The sequence below is a fragment of the Microcaecilia unicolor genome, chromosome 7 (assembly GCF_901765095.1).
Source record: "Microcaecilia unicolor chromosome 7, aMicUni1.1, whole genome shotgun sequence".
Taxonomy (NCBI): Eukaryota; Metazoa; Chordata; class Amphibia; order Gymnophiona; family Siphonopidae; genus Microcaecilia; species Microcaecilia unicolor.
Window position 1 is genome coordinate 288,584,362 of NC_044037.1, and position 16,568 is coordinate 288,600,929.

At 44.2% G+C, this 16,568-nt stretch overlaps 1 protein-coding gene across 1 annotated transcript in view; it reads right to left on the reverse strand.

Moving 5' to 3' along the window:
- Positions 1 to 5,477: 5,477 nt before the first annotated feature.
- The window catches only part of LOC115475142 (band 4.1-like protein 5), a 203,457-nt gene continuing 192,366 nt past the window's right edge, over positions 5,478 to 16,568 (reverse strand). Inside the window, exons 25-27 of the mRNA XM_030210881.1 lie at positions 15,290 to 15,334; positions 10,931 to 11,061; positions 5,478 to 6,234 (exon numbers count right to left, since the gene is read on the reverse strand). Of these exons, the coding sequence (XP_030066741.1) occupies positions 6,171 to 6,234; positions 10,931 to 11,061; positions 15,290 to 15,334 (240 nt within the window). The 3' untranslated portion in view covers positions 5,478 to 6,170. The remainder of the gene's footprint in view (positions 6,235 to 10,930; positions 11,062 to 15,289; positions 15,335 to 16,568) is intronic.

Below are 16,568 nucleotides of genomic sequence, written 5' to 3' on the forward strand. Positions count from 1 at the left end.
TTGGGGGAGGAGCAAAAGCAGGAACAGTTTCCTGGAAGGGATCACCTGAGCTTCCCATATGGTTTGGGATCATGTCCAGCTTCCGTGTACTCACTACTGGAGATCAGTGTGTTGGAGGGCGGGGAAAGGAGGAGAAACAGAGGACTTTTGGATGCCACCATGTGCGTGTCCAAAATTCCTGTGGCAAAAAATTCCTGCACCCAACACAGCCAAAAGTCCTGCTTCGTCCACAAAAATACATGCACCTGAACTACACACAGATTTCAAAATGAAATTCCTGAGCATACTGTCTTTCCTCAGAATTGTTTATTGGGGAGAGGGGGATCCATTCAATTTTCAGTGTTTCATTGGTTTGTTCAATAAACTTATTACATACTATAGTGGTGGTATTTTAGTACTTTTATGCTATTCCTGGTTTCTCCATACCAGATCATTTGTTTGATTACTACTTCCCATAGGGTACACATGTGCACTGGCTAACAGTTTCAAGAAACCAAGGTAGGAGTTGCTAGAGACGATTTATGAAAGATTCCTTTTAACCCCTGCCAATAATATTTTCTGCCAAAGAAGGCAAAGGCTCTTGTATGGATGAGTGAACAAGTGGATTTTGCTCATTTTCTCTTACCACCTTGAACCCACTGTTTTAACCTGCTGCAGGGAATACCAGGGATGACAGCAGCTTAACTGATACACAGTGCATTTCTCCTCTTCTAGTAAGGTCCAGCACAAGCAATTTACTTCTATTGGCAATGTATTAGTAGAAAATAGTGCAGAAAGCTGTCTTTTTTTCTTTAACTATGTTTTCTATAATTAATACATTTCATCAAACCTTATGTCTTGGCTAGGTTTTGTCCCACAAAGAGCAGAATCTGTCATCTACGGATTTGTACAGTGCCATATATAGGCAGGAATGGTTCTACATAAAGGCTTTTTTTTTTTCAAGTTTTTGAGACATTAAGTTATACATCTGAAAAAAATCACCCATGGTTAAAAACTAAAATTGATCTACAATAGTCCATAGTGTTCTCTGGCTGCCTTGTCTATTCCAAGTGTCATAGAAGTGCCCTAATACGATCAAATACCCTCTCCCTCTTTAATCACAAGGTATCCTAATTCAAATTATTATAATGATCATTGATACATTTTTTTTTGCAGTTTATGGTGTTTTTAATTTTATTTGGAATTATACAGACACACACTTGCCAGTTTATCATCAAATAATCACTCCCCCCTAACCAGCACCAAGCAGGTGGTAGGGAACATACTTTTTTATGTTTAAATCTTCCTTACCCCCTTCACAACAATATGCAGTTCATTCCTATATAAGCTACTTCCATCTGTTTGCTTCAGTTACCTCAGAATCTATGCTTTCACGTCAATATTATTTACACATATATGAAAATAAAATTAGAAAGTGATATGGCCAGGAAATTATTCCATCAAAGGGGATAAAAATGGTAAACTACTTATTAAAACATAACCTTACCCAAAGAACAGAAAAATCTTCAAATTCTTACTTTCAAAGTATTTGGTCATTTTAAGCAGTTTTACAGGCCTATAACAGAGGGATCAAATCATTTTCTCTAGCAGATTATACAGAATGGCAGATTGATTTGCACACAAAATACTAGGGCTAATCCAATACCCAAGTGCTCTAGAAAATACCAAAATACAAATAAAACACCATGTACAATAAACAAGAATATAACCAAAAAATTAAGGGCTCTAAGGTGCACTAAAAATTATGCTAGTGTGCCTACAGCGCAGCTTAGTAAACAGGGCCATAAATAAATTATGTATATATACACTAACAATAATCTAAAATATTATGTGAAATGCTCAGTTCACCAGTGTGATCATCTATATTATACCAAAGTGAAAACTGAATTGGGAACCATCATCGCACATCAAGTGTTCTGTATACGCCATTAACTGGGGAGCAAACAATCCCTCCAAAGGCAAATAAGCTAATGCTGCATAATTGAGTCCAGAAGATCAAAAACACAGTCACATTGATCAGCTGGTTGGAAAAAAATAAAGTATAACTCTAGTCCTTAAACAGCATAAAGCTACAAACCCAAGAAAAATAAAAATAATTCACTTATCTGTGGCGAGTATATTGGTCCGGAAAGCCTGCTGCTGTGAGTATTCCAAACATTTGATGCAAGGACCCAATAAAAATGTATAAAAAAAAAAACCAATCCAAAATCACTGTCACCAGCGACAGTCAAATGTTATACACCTTCCCTGAACACCGATCTGGTTTCACCTTGCGCTTCTTCAGGAAGAAAGGGTTGGAAGAAGAACCACCAAAAGACCCTGAGGAAGCAACGCTGAAATTCTACACATTTTTTAAAAAAATTTGTTTATTAGTATATAATCAATTTACAAGTCATAACACTTGAACATGAAAATCAGAATGGTAAATTACATCAAATAATACAAAGAAAAGGCAAATGGTTTATCTTCTTTTAGACCCCAATTTAAGGGGACCTGTGTAACATATCACTCAGGAGATAAGCTTCAAAATATTATTTCACAAGTAAACGCTATAACATGCTATTACCCTCCCCTTATTATTTATTCTCAACTATGGGTAATACTGTGTGGACCTTTTTTAAATCTATGAAGACACGTAATAGTTCTGGAAGAAAAAAGTCATATTTTATCCCAGTATACTCAACACATTTGCATGGATAATTAAGATAAAAAGAAGCCCCCAATGCCAATGTGTCCATTCTTAAAGCCAGAAATGATTTCCTCCTGTTTTGTGTTTGCTTTGTGACATCTGGAAATATCCAAACTTTTTTTCCATAGAACAAAGTTTGCAAATTTCGGAGGGATAGCCTTTTCACTGCTTCCAAGTCTTGCTCAAACACAAACGAAACCAATAAGGTCATCCTATCCAAATCTGCTGATGATGATGTTTCTAAAAGTTCCGATATATTTAATGAATCTTTCTTTTCTTGACCAATCATTTCCAAAGAGTTCGCCGCGATTTTCTTATTAGGTATATAATATATCCGATTGATTTATCGGTGGAATAGTTTCCAGGGTAAATTTCAAAACTTCAAATGTTTCTTAAACACTTCCAAAGGGGTAATGCCTGGAGATTTTGGAAAATTCAGGAAGCAAAAATTTAATCTATGATTGTAATTTTCTGTCTGTTCAATCTTTCGATGTATTATCATTTTATCTTTTACTACCATAGTGGAGTCTTGTAAGTTCTTTACTTCATCTTAAATTTTATTCACTTGAGTATTAAATCTATCTTTATGGCTTCTAATGAGTTAGATAAAGTATCAACAGTACTCACTAACGTCAAAACTTCAGTTGTAGATCTGGCCACTGTATTATTCAACGGTTGGAGAGCTTCCCAAATGCTCTCCAACGTTACCGACTCTGGCTGTTTTAATGGCACTATGCGCTCAGTCGAAGCACAAACAGGCCTCAGACCTCCCTGGGGTCCCCGTCTTCTCAACACCTCGATCCGGAGGTCTTCCCTCAACTTTTTCAAGTTCAGGAGGCCTCCATTGAGACAAACGTCCTTCGGGGAGAGGCGGTGAGTTGAAAGCCAGGGGAGAGAGAGTAACATCTAGCCCCAAGTCGCTGGGGTCTCCTCCACCTGGAGCAACATCAGGGCTCCTCCCGGCATTCTGGGTAGGGGCTCTCGTGGCGACATCAGGGCTCCTCCCGGCATTCTGGGTAGGGGCTCTCGTGGCGAACCTTTTGATGGACTGCTGCTGAGGTGAAGAGGTTCTGGCCATCGAGGAACCAGCCTTAACCGTCCCCTTGCGTTTAGTATGAGGCACCGGATCTGGGGAAAAGTTTTAATTCAGAGCAGAGAATCTAACCACAATCAGCAGCATGCCGCCATCTTGACACGCCCCCCCTGGAATTTTTTCCTACATATTTTTATTGGGTCCTTGCATCGTGTTTGGAATACTCACAGCAGCAACCTTTCCAGACCAATATACTCACCACAGATAAGTGGACTATTTTCATTTTTCTTGGGTTTGTAGTTTTATGCTGCTTAAGGACTAGAGTTATACTTTATTTTTTTCCAACCAGCTGATCAGTGTGACGGTGTTTATTTCGCATTTCTCATTTGTGGAATTTTTAAACTTTTGGACTCAATTATGAAGCTTATTTGCCTTCAGGGGGTTGCTTGCTTTCCAGTTAACGGCATATACGGAACACTTGATGTGCAATGATGATTCCCAATCCAGTTTTCACTTTGGTAGAGGTAATCACACTGGTGAACTGAGCAGATCACGTAATATTATTGTTAATGTGTGTGTGTATAATATAAGTGCAAAGTGATGCACTTAGGGAGTAGAAATCCATGAGAGATGTATGTGTTAGGCGGGGGAGTCTGATATGTACGGACGGGGAGAGGGATCTTGGGGTGATAGTATCTGAGGATCTGAAGGTGATAAAAGAGTGTGACAAGGCGGTGGCCGTAGCTAGAAGGTTGCTAAGCTGTATAGCGAGAGGTGTGACTAGCAGAAGAAAGGAGGGGTTGATGCCCCTGTATAAGTCGTTGGTGAGGCCCCACCTGGAGTATTGTGTTCACTTTTGGAGGCCGTATCTTGCTAAGGATGTAAAAAGAATTGAAGCGGTGCAAAGAAAAGCTACAAGAATGGTATGGGATTTGCGTTACAAAACGTATGAGGAGAGACTTGCTGACCTGAACATGTATACCCTGGAGGAAAGGAGAAATAGGGGTGATATGATACAGACGTTCAAATATTTGAAAGGTATTAATCCACAAATGAACCTCTTCCGGAGATGGGGAGGCGGTAGAACGAGAGGACATGAAATGAGATTGAAGGGGGGCAGACTCAAGAAAGATGTCAGGAAGTATTTTTTCACGGACAGAGTGGTGGATACTTGGAATGCCCTCCCGCGGGAGGTGGTGGAGATAAAAATGGTAACGGAATTCAAAAACGCGTGGTATACACATAAAGGAATCCTGTTCAGAAGGAATGGATCCTCAGAAGCTTAGCGGAGATTGGGTGGCAGAGCCGGTGGTGGGAGGCGGGGCTAGCTGGGCTAGTGCTGGGCAGACTTCTATGGTCTGTGCCCTGAAAATGGCAGATACAAATCAAGGTCAGGTATACACAAAAAGCAGCACATATGAGTTTATCTTGGGCAGACTGGCTGGATCGTGCAGGTCTTTCTCTACCGTCATCTACTATGTTATTTATTTTTTTGTTATATTTTTGCTTATTGTACATGGTGTTTTCTTTTTATTTTGTAGATTGATTTGCATCCATGAAGTAGATTTTTGGTTCTTTCTGGATTCTGCTTACTTGAACAGTGAAAGGGGATGGGATTTGATATACTGCCTTTCTGTGGTTACAATCAAAGCAGTTTACACATTATATTCAGGTACTTATTTTGTACCTGGTGCAATGGAGGGTTAAGTGACTTGCCCAGAGTCAAATGTAGCTGCAGTGAGAATGAAACCAGGTTCTCAGGCTACTGCACTAACCATTATGTTACTCCTCCACTCCAGTAAAAAGGTGCAAAGTGTAAACCAGATCAAAGAGAAGATCAACAGTGACACCAGAAAAAGTGCCAAGCAGCAGTTCAAATGTTAGGCACCAATTCTAGAACTTCCAGATGACACTACTTTTTTTTTCTACTTCCATTATTATCAAGTCACCAAGTACAGCACTGGGCTGGTTCCCATAAGTTCACTGGGCCCAGATTGCTAAGATCATTTCTAACAGACAGCCTGAAGCTGGGCTGTCCTGAAGGCGATGTGGCTGTATAAGGCACGAGGGAGAGAGGGGCACAAAAATCACTCCCTGTATATTATCTCTCCTGCAGTTGCTGTGATGCAGTGGGCACACACTAGCACGATTCTGGCTCGGGATAACCCTGGATTGGTCCTTCCAGTTTGTCAGTGATGTTGTGCTGTCACACAGACTTAACCAAACTGCCCTTAGAAGTCTTTTGTATAGCTTGAGGAGACAGACATAGGGGGTTCTCTCAGCCCCGGGAAACTATCATCTTGTCATTCACATCTGTGCTTCACGGCATCCATCCAGAACTCCTTCACAGTGTATTCCAGCAATGATTTTTTTTAAAAAGCTTTTGTGAAATACTAAAACAATATTCCAGTGATCAGAAAGGCAGCAGTCACAAAAGCTTGTTCTCCTTCAGAGTTCCGTGGTTAATAAGCATTTAGCAGTGGTAGGGTCCTCAGTGATCTGGGTAACAGCACTAAAAAAATAAATTTTGAAAAGTTAAAAAAAATAACCGTCTAGATGTAAAGCTTATTATGAAATCTGACCAATAACTGATCTTCAAATTACAATAACTTTTATTTATCTTGGATGAAGAGAAATAATGCTTTAACAAATAAAAACAGGCAAAATACCCTTTTGGTAACTTAGCTCATGAAAGCTGGTCAAGAAATGCGTAAACATTACTTTCATTAAGTCAGAACAGATGGGCAGATAATTGAAAGCCTCGCGTTGTTCCAAACAGCGCTGTAAAAATAGTGTTGGAACAGCATGGGGCTTTACCGCCCCTATGATCAGAGATAATAGCATGCAAATTTAAGCACGCTATTCACTCTGATCATAGGGTAAAAGTGCAGGATTGTGCCTGAGCATGCGCTTGAGCACAATCCTCCTGCACTTGACAGGTCTAGGCTGTCAAAAGCCCAGAACTGTCAAACGTAGGGGCTAGAAGTACATGGGACCCTCAAGTACCCACACTCCAAGTCCAGCAGACCTCCAGTCCCCCTCGACCCCCCCCAACACAAGTTCAGGGGGCCTGGAGATCCAGTGGGTCTCCAGACCCCCTAACCCCCCTGGGCATCCCCTCCCATGAATGGAGCCCTGGTGGCCCAGTGGGCCTAGAGTCAATCCTCACCCCACCCCTGGTGGTCTTAACGGCCCTTCCCCTTCCCCTACCTTTGGTGGAGGAGGAAGGTGGCCTCCTTCCTCTCCATCGGCACCACCTTGAAAATGGCGGGCTTCACATGTGTCGCATGGGGGGGTGTCAAGTTGGGGTTCCTGCTCCTGCAACGAGGTGTGGGCTGCCGCATTGGGGGGAATGGGGGGCCTGCTAGCATGCAAATGCATGCTGGACAAGGCTCATCATTCCTCCCCAATGGTCTGCAAACCCTAACGCCAGCTCCGAGCTGGCCTAGGGTTTGCCGTGGCCAGCGGGCCAATGTTTATTGCACTGGTTGCTGATCATTGGGGAGGAATAGGTTTAGCATGGATTTGCATGCTACTTGCGCTAAGAGCCCTGTTTTCCATGCATTTGCATACTAGTTGCATTCAGAGACCATGAGCACGTTGTTTCACACGCTCGGGGGCTCTGATTACGGGGCGGTAGCAAACGCAGGCGCTAGTATGGCGTTAACAGCCTCTAGTACCTGCGTTTGCTTCTGATCATCGGCCCAAGAATGAGCAAAATATGACAAGACTAGGAAATGTATGTGAATCATAAAAAGCATTCCAATGATAAGTCTGAAAGGGAAAAGTGGATTGGGGGAGGGGAGGGGAGGGGTGGGGTTGAAAAGTGACAGGTAACAGAATTTTATGGGTCACAAGAAGTTAGAAGTCTATATCTTTATTAGGTACTGATTTTTTTTAGTTTCAAACTGTCTGATCATTACAATATGTGGAGGGTAATTTTATACCTGTTGTGTATGCTGTCTTAGTTGAATCCCAATAAATAGATATAACAGATTGCATAGGTAGGGAGGCCAAGTAAGTGCCTAGTTTGGAGATATTTAAAGACATGTGCTTGTGCCTTTATAAAATCTCAGCACAAAAATCTGCCAAAATTACAGCTACAATCAACTGTATACATTTACACCTGTTTGGGAGCTGACATAAACGTACATAGCTGAAGTATCTGCATAGGAGCATATCTATGTGCATACATCATTACTCCGCCTATGAACCACCCAAACTCCTCAACACAGCTATAGCTGTGTCATATACACGTAGAGCCTATGTATGTATTTTTCATAGTGCATACTTATACGTAGGGGAGTGGTGTAATTTTGTAAGAGGAATTGTACTGCATGGGTGTTTGTGACATGGCATCCTCCAAAGATCAGGTGCTGCAGAAGACATGAGAACCCTTATGGAGCACCACCAGAGGCACGTAGCCAAATCTTGAATTTATAAACGTAGCAAGATATTCAGCTTTGGACAATATTGCATGGGCTGTCTTTGGGAGGGAGGGTGTGTGGGTGGAGGGAAAATATTGTTGTAAAGTTTTATTTATTATGAGAGCCTCTTAAACGTTGCATATCTTGGACCATGCCCAGAAAGCCAGCTTTACGTTAGTTTAACTTGTGGAAGGGGAATTTTTGAGGTTTGTGAAATGTTGTACACTGTTCACGTTCATATCGATTGCTCTTATCAGAGGAATTTTACATGTACATACTGGCAAATATGTATGAAAAATCTTTCTATAAAATTATGCCCCCTCCCCCCCAAACAAAATGCTATCCTGTATTGTTTTAATTTCTCTAAGTATCTCAGTCTTAAGGTTATTTTTCTCTAATCTAATATAATAAAACGCACCATGAACGTTCTAATGAGGACAACGTTCTGAAGTCACTAAAATACTCCCTGAAGGGTTCGTGGCGTGAAGCCACCCAGCTGTCTCTGCCCCGCCCTCGCGTCAAACGTCATGACGTCGAGGGCGGGGAAAACACACGGATCGCGAGGGCAGAAAAAAAACCAAATTGGATCGCACCCACGCACGGTGCGTTTTAGTATATTAGATTTACCTCTGTGGTGGCGGTTCCGGCAGCGCAGCGTCAGGGAAGGAGGCGGCGCTCCCGACGTCTCTAGCCTTCCCTTCGCTGTGTTCCGCCTTCTTCTGACGTCAATGATGACGTCAGAAGAAGGCGGAACACAGCGAAGGGAAGGCTAGACGTCGGAAACGCCGCCTCCTTCCCTGACGCTGCGCTGCCGGAACCGCCACCACGGAGGTAAATTTAAAAAAAAAAAAAAGAAAAGAAAAGGGATGTTGGGGGATAGAAGAGGGTGGGCAGCAAAGTTGAACACTGGGAGCAGGAGGGCAGGGGAAAAACGACAGCATGGATGCGAAGAGGGGGGGGGGGAAGAAGAGGGCGGGCCAGGCTGGGACATGGGACAGAGAGGAGCATGGATGCGAGGGGGGGGGGTCATGGAAGGAAGAGAGGGGAATTACAGGAAAAGGAAGAATGGAGGGGGCAGGGGACAGAGGAGCATGGATTGGGAGGGCATCCCTCAGGGAGAGAGGGAAATTGCTGGAAAGGGATGAATGGAGGGGGCAGGGGACAGAGGAGCATGGATGGGCATGAATTGGGAGGGCATCCCTCAGGGAGAGAGGGAAATTGCTGGAAAGGGATGAATGGAGGGGGCAGGGGACAGAGGAGCATGGATGGGCATGGATTGGGAGGGCATCCCTCAGGGAGAGAGGGAAATTGCTGGAAAGGGATGAATGGAGGGGGCAGGGGACAGAGGAGCATGGATGGGCATGAATTGGGAGGGCATCCCTCAGGGAGAGAGGGAAATTGCTGGAAAGGGATGAATGGAGGGGGCAGGGGACAGAGGAGCATGGATGGGCATGGATTGGGAGGGCAGGGCTCAGGGAGAGAGGGGAATTGCTGGAAAGGGATGAATGGAGGGGGCAGGGGACAGAGGAGCATGGATGGGCATGGATTGGGAGGGCAGGGCTCAGGGAGAGAGGGGAATTGCTGGATAGGGAAAAATGGAGGGGCCAGGTGAGCATGGATGGGCATGGATTGGAAGGGCAGGACTCAGGGCGAGGGGAATTGCTGGATAGGGATGAATGGAGGGGACAGATGGGTATGGATGGATATGGATTGCAGGGCAGGCCTCAGGCAGAGAGGGGAAATGCTGGATAGGGAAAAATGGAGGGGCCAGGTGACAGAGGAGCATGGATGGACATGGATTGGAAGGGCAGGACTCAGGGAGAGGGGAATTGCTGGATAGGGATGAATGGAGGGGACAGATGGGCATGGATGGATATGGATTGCAGGACAGGCCTCACGCAGAGAGGGGAAATGCTGGATAGGGATGAATGGAGGGGGCAGGTGACAGAGAAACATGGATGGCCATGGATTGGGAGGGCAGGGCTCAGGGAGATAGGGGAATTGCTGGAAAATGATGAATGGAGAGGGCAGGGGACAGATGGCCATGGATTGGGAGGGCACGGCTCACACTCTCTCTCTCATATTCAATGTCTTTCTGACTCTCACTCTCACACACTCTGTCTCACACTGTATCACATTCACTCTCTATGTGCCACACAGTCACTCACACACTCGCTTGGTCTCATACACTCACTCTCACAGAGAATCTGTGTCTCACACACACTTTCTCTCTCGCCCACACACACACACTCTCTCTCACACTGTGTCTTACATACACACTTGCACACACTCTCATTCTCACACACACACTCTCTCACAAACACACTCACACCCAGACTCACTCTCTCTCTCACACACTCACACTTTCACTCTGACTCTCAAACAGTCACTCTCACATACACTCTCCCAAACATTTAATTTGTGATGTGCTATCTCTCACTGTTACTAATAACCTACCCTTCAATTATGGGCTGCTCATGTCTTTGTCAGTGGGCAAACTTACAAAATCAGCAAGGGATCAAATACTTATTTCCACCACTGTACGTGCGAGTACTTTATCAGCTAATATTCAGGTCTGCTCCTGAGCAAGCCGAATACCAGTGACCTCAAACTAGGTGCTATTTCTGCAGGATCTGTGCTAGTATTTTATAAAGACACGTTAGATGACTACAGATTATGTCTTTATAAAATAGGTGCCGTTTTCTAAAAAATACCCTCTTAAAAGCACAAGTGGTAAATTATTAGATCTAAAGGAAATATTAGGATCCAGGTTTCCCTTGCCTTTTAACAGCTGGTACAGGCTGTGCCAGTAATGATGTTGCTAATACTGGCAAAGAATCAGGAGTATCGTTGGGTATCTTTGCAGGTAAGGTGATCTCATTTCCCAAAAGCCCGTTCAAAATGGATCCACTCTAAGTAGGAGAAAGAACAAAACATAAAAACACAACTGTAACACGACAATTCCAAGCAAAGGGGAGGGGGGAAGAGTATTTTTAAAAAAATAATTTTATATGGTTGGAGACAAAAACTGGATAAGTTGCTCTCGCTATGGTGTTAGGAGGTCCTCAGGTTTCAGAGCTCCAGGGGTACAAATGGGAGGAGGGGGGAAGTTTCAAAGTTGGGGTGGGTTTAAACTCAAGATTACATGGGCACAACATACCTTTTGAGCTGTTGGCCAGCCTGGCTGGTGTATAATGTTACTATTTCATGTTTCAAGCTGGGACTATATGGTCGGAATAGGAAAGGGGGGGAGAGGTTGGGTGGAGAGGGGATAAAATTGAAACATTTTGATGATGATTTATTATCTTGTTCCTATGAAGCATGTTCTGATTTAATTTTTGCAATATGAACTTGTTGGACATGTTTAACATGCTGAATTATCAATAAAATAGTTGAAACATAAAATTATATATATATATATATATATATATATATATATATATACACACACACACACACACACACACACACATGCACAGTGCAATCTGCTTAAGTGCAAGGGTCTGGGACCAAAGAAATGCATGCAGTTAATTGGAGTGTGCACTTAACCGTTGTGACCCAAAGAAGCTTGGCATCTGATAAACATGTACAGTACTGTTTATTATTATACGTACAGTATACAGTCTCCGTTAACTGACGTTAGGCTTACTTGAAGTAATCAGTTATAATCCTCTACACTATTGGGTCTGTGAGTTCCATAGAATACGTCTACCAGACGGTAAAAACTGTCATAGCACTGACATCCAATGGCCTCCAGATAGGCCCACATGGTGTTGAGACTCTCCAGTGCTCTTGCAAAAGTGACAGGAGGAGGTTGTTGAATTTCGTCAGCATGTGCCTCGCTGCTCATTTCATCATCTGTTTCATCATCAGCTGTTGTTACCTGCCTGTAGGCGCATATCTCGACATCAGTGCTGTTGTCAGCTGTTTGTAGATTGTAATCAACAGCTACGTAGCAATGAAACTCCTCTTCAGTAACATCGGCTGGGATGTCAATAACCTGTTCATCTGACATGTTTGTAACAGCTGCATCTGTTTCGTCCCTCTCCACATCCTTAACAAAGCTTGCCCGCTTGTAGCAGTTCACAATGGTTGCCTGTGTAACATGATTCCAGGCTTCTTTCTGCATATGTAGGGAATCCAACAGTGATAGATTATGAGCCAGTTCAACAGCATGTTTATCCTTGCCAGTTTGGTCATCCATAACGCTCATCAGACAACGTAGCACAAGAGCCCGATAATGTTGTTTGAAATTGGCTATTATGCCCTGATCCATAGGTTGGATCAGAGAGGTAGTGTTTGGTGGCAGGAAGACCACCTTGACGTTAGACAGCCTGACATCATCCCTGTGTGCAGCTGCAAAGGACTAAAATACAAATTAACACATGCATCCAGCTTTTCCTACAAAAGCATGCAGCTATGGAATGCACTACCACTTGACGTGAAAAAAATGCGTGACAATCATCTTTCGGAAATCATTGAAGACCTGCCTCTTCAACAAGGCATACCAAAACGACCCATCATATGAACTTTAACGCAATACTACTTTCTCTTATCCTGAATTGTGATCTCTTTATACTTGTTTGATTAATCTACTATGTCACTCATGATCTTTATGTAATACCACTTGTATCTCTCACTCTGGAATGGCGATCACCACGACAGAACAATGTAAGCCACATTGAGCCTGCAAATAGGTGGGAAAATGTGGGATACAAATGCAGCAAATAAATAAATTATCAAAAAGCAACAAAATCTGACGCTTTTGTGTCCGCATTCTAGTGTCTAACTTCTTTAGCTACTGCGTTAACCTCGTATGACACAGGAAGTTGCTTAACTTTCTTGAAGCAACGGGCCTGTTTGCTCTTTCCAATGACGAGGGGTTCCAACTTCTCACTCCCATCCATATTGCAGCAAAGGAGGATCGTCAGTCGGTCCTTCGACGTTTTACCTCCAGTAGTTTCAGCATCAAGTGTTCCATCAGGAATCGCTCGCCAGTAGAGACCGTTTTCGTCAGCATTGAAAATGTCACTAGGTTCAAACTCGTTCAAGATGGTAGGAAGAACTGAAACAACCCAATTTTCAGCACCAAAAGTCATCAGCGTCATGTATCTCACCATGCTGTTTCTTGAATTTTAAGTTGTTCCTCTCCTTCCATCTTTCCAACCATCCAACAGTGGCTTTGAATTCAGTTACTCCAAGACTTTCAGCTAGCTGGTTAGCTTTCTCCATAAGCAGTGGACCACTGACAGGAAACTGTCTGCTCCTGCCTCGAGAAAACCACCGAAGAAGAGCATCTTCTACCTCCTCAGCTTTTCCCGCCCTTTTACGTTTCCTGTGTGGATTTGTATTGTTTTGCCAGTCTTCCAGAAGCTGATCTTTCTGCTTCAGGACACGTGAAATGTGACTGGGATTGACACCATATTCTTTAGCAATAGATGCTTGACTTTGTTTTCTAATTTTTTAAGAACTTCTATTCGTTCAGCCAGTGTTAAAGTCTTACAGTTCCGCCGCCGCCACCACGACGACGACTCCAGTGTACACTCTAACAACATTCTTTCGCTTATTCTGCCTGTGGCAGTTAAAGGGGTGGTAAATTTGAAATCTTGTTGGTTGTCACGCACCAATCGGCTTCCATATTCCGTGCGCGTGCTTATGTGGAGTCTTCCCTGCATAGGAGCGGTCTTAAACCACCAGGTCATTCACACTATATGTCTCAGTCTCTCCCTATACTTCATCCTCTTTTTCTTAGCCTCATTTCACATGCTCACTCATACTCCTAACCCATTTAACAACCCCCCCCACCCCCCATTCGTACCTACTCACTTGAAATTCCTATCTGTCTCACTACTCCCTAACACACATACAAACCTCTCTATCCCCTCCAAATTCCTGCTCAGTCTCTCCCATCCATAATTCCCTGTTCCATCCCCCAACATATTCCCATTCAACCACCAAGTTCCAGTTCTTTCAAGTCCAGTTTTTTTCTGCTTTGTTCCACTTCTCCCTTCCTAGTCCCATCCAGCTTCTGCTCTATTCTCTTCCCTATCCCTGGAGTCACATCCAGCTTCTGTCCTGTTCCCCCCCCCCCCCCAAGTCCCACCCAGCTTCTGCTGCACTTTCACCCCCCAAAACAACAAAGAGAGTCCAAAATCTCCCGCAAAAAAACACAAGTTCATTTTTCAGTGCCGCCGCCGAGCCGAAGATCGTCTCACTTTTGTGAGATCCTTTGGAGGAATACCCTTGTGTGTGGCGACTGATCTCTTGATATTTGGTCCTCTCCACTCCATTTTTTTGTTGTGGAATACCTGTATATGCCAGTCTGAAGACCCCTGAAGAAGGCCTTTTCGGCCGAAACACGGACCGTGTTGGGTCGTAATAAATTATTTTGGTTTCCAACATCTGCGGCATCAGTCTGGTCCTTCTGGATATCTTCCGCTTGTTTTGTTGTTTTCTTGTACTTCTACCCCCACCATCATCACCACCAGTCGCATCCCTATTGCTCTGTTCCCTTCCTTCAAGTCACATCCAGCTTCTGTTGTGTTCCCTTCCTCTCTTCCTCCCCCCTCCACCACCAGTCACATCCAGCTACTGCTCTGCTCTCCTTCCTCCCACACCCCTGAGACTCATCCAGCTTTTACCTTGCTCCCCTTCCTTCCCTGGAGCCCATCCAACCCAACCTGCTATGCTTGTGCCGGCAATCATTGATGCAAGCTCCATCTTCTCATCTGGGCTGGGCTGTGTGATTTCTCTGCTGCATTTGAACTGCGGGGCTCTATGTCTATGGTGGGGGGTAGGGATTGAGATGAGAAACTGTGGGCTAGTGGAGAGAGGGAAGTAGACATTCCAGATTGTGCCAGCAACAGAGGGTGGGAGGATTGATTTTCTTAGCGCTACAAGGAGTTAACCATAGATAATGCATTTTAGAGCAAACATTTCTCGACTTATAGACAAGTATATATGGTAACACTAAATTCCAATGACATTTTGTAGGTCTTTTTCCAAAATTCATAACTACACCTATGATTCTTATATACTTTTTCTTATATGATCATTTCTGCCTTTGTCTTCAGCAATCACACTTTGATAAAATAAAGAGACATGGATTATAACAGAATCAAAATAAAAAAAAATACTCACAGGCACTTTCCATATGGGTGCAATGGCTGAACAAGATGATGACACCTATTGAAGTAAGGAGATGAACTGTGAATAATATTAATTTTATATAGTCTATAATCTGAATAGTGGAATGGCTTAAATATCAACTAGGGGTTTGCAGACCATTGGAGAAGAATGGTGAGCCCTGTCCAGAATGCATTTGCATGCTAGCAGGTCCCCCCCATTCCCTCCCATACAACCCCCCCCCCCCTTCAGAAGCAGGACCCTGATCCCCAGTCAACAATACGGGGCTGGAGGTCTGGCAGTCCTCTAGTCCCCCCCGACCTCCCCATGACACAAGTTTGTGGGGGGGGGGGGGGGGCTGGAGATCCGGTGGGTCTCCAGCCACCCAACCTCCCCTCACCCCCCCCCCCAAAAAAAAAAGCCCTGGTGGCCCAGTGGGCCGCAAATCAACCCCAAACCTGGTGGTCTAGCACCCCCCCATCTTTGTTGGAGGAGGCAGGTACACTCCCTCCTCGTCCAGCAGCGCCGTCTTGAAAATGGCGTTGCCCAGCCCAGCCCTGCCCAGTATATCTGTTTCTCCTTTATATGGTGTGAAGCCCCATCCAGCACATCCCAGGATGCACTGAGCAGGGCTGGCATTTTCAAGGCAGCGCTGCTAAGAGGAGGGAATGCACCTCCCTCCTCCAACAAACGTAGGGGGGCAGGAAAAGGGCCGCTAGACCACCAGGTTTGGGGGGGGGGGGATTGATTTGCGGCATACTGGGCCACCATGGCTTTTTTGGGGAGGGATGCGCGAGGGAATTATGGGGGCTGGAGACTCACAAGATCTCACGAACTTGTGTTGGGGGGGGGGGGTGAGGTCGGGAGGACTGGAGGTCTGCTGGACCTCCAAGCCCCCGTGTCGATGGCTCAGGGTGGGGTTTGACGGGGGCACTAGGCCAGGAGTCCTCTTACTAAGTTGTGGTATATAGTGGCCTTAGTGTACCCTTATATGGGTTTTTCTGGTGTGCTAAGGCCATTTTTACCTCAGCAGTAAAATGGCCGATTTTCTCATTTTTGCATTAATGGCTATTTTTTTTGTGTGTGCTGGTTTTTGCACTGATTTTGTGTAATGATCACATGTTTGTCAGCAAGTTGAGCAGGGAATTTTGATTTGGTAGTTTGCGTGTTTCTTCTGTGGATTATTGCATTTTTGGCATGCATTAATATTGCCATTAGCACATGAACATTAAAAAACAGGTGTCAATAAGTGCTCACGAGCTATTTTGTACGCGGTAAGGGCTCATGTGGTAAT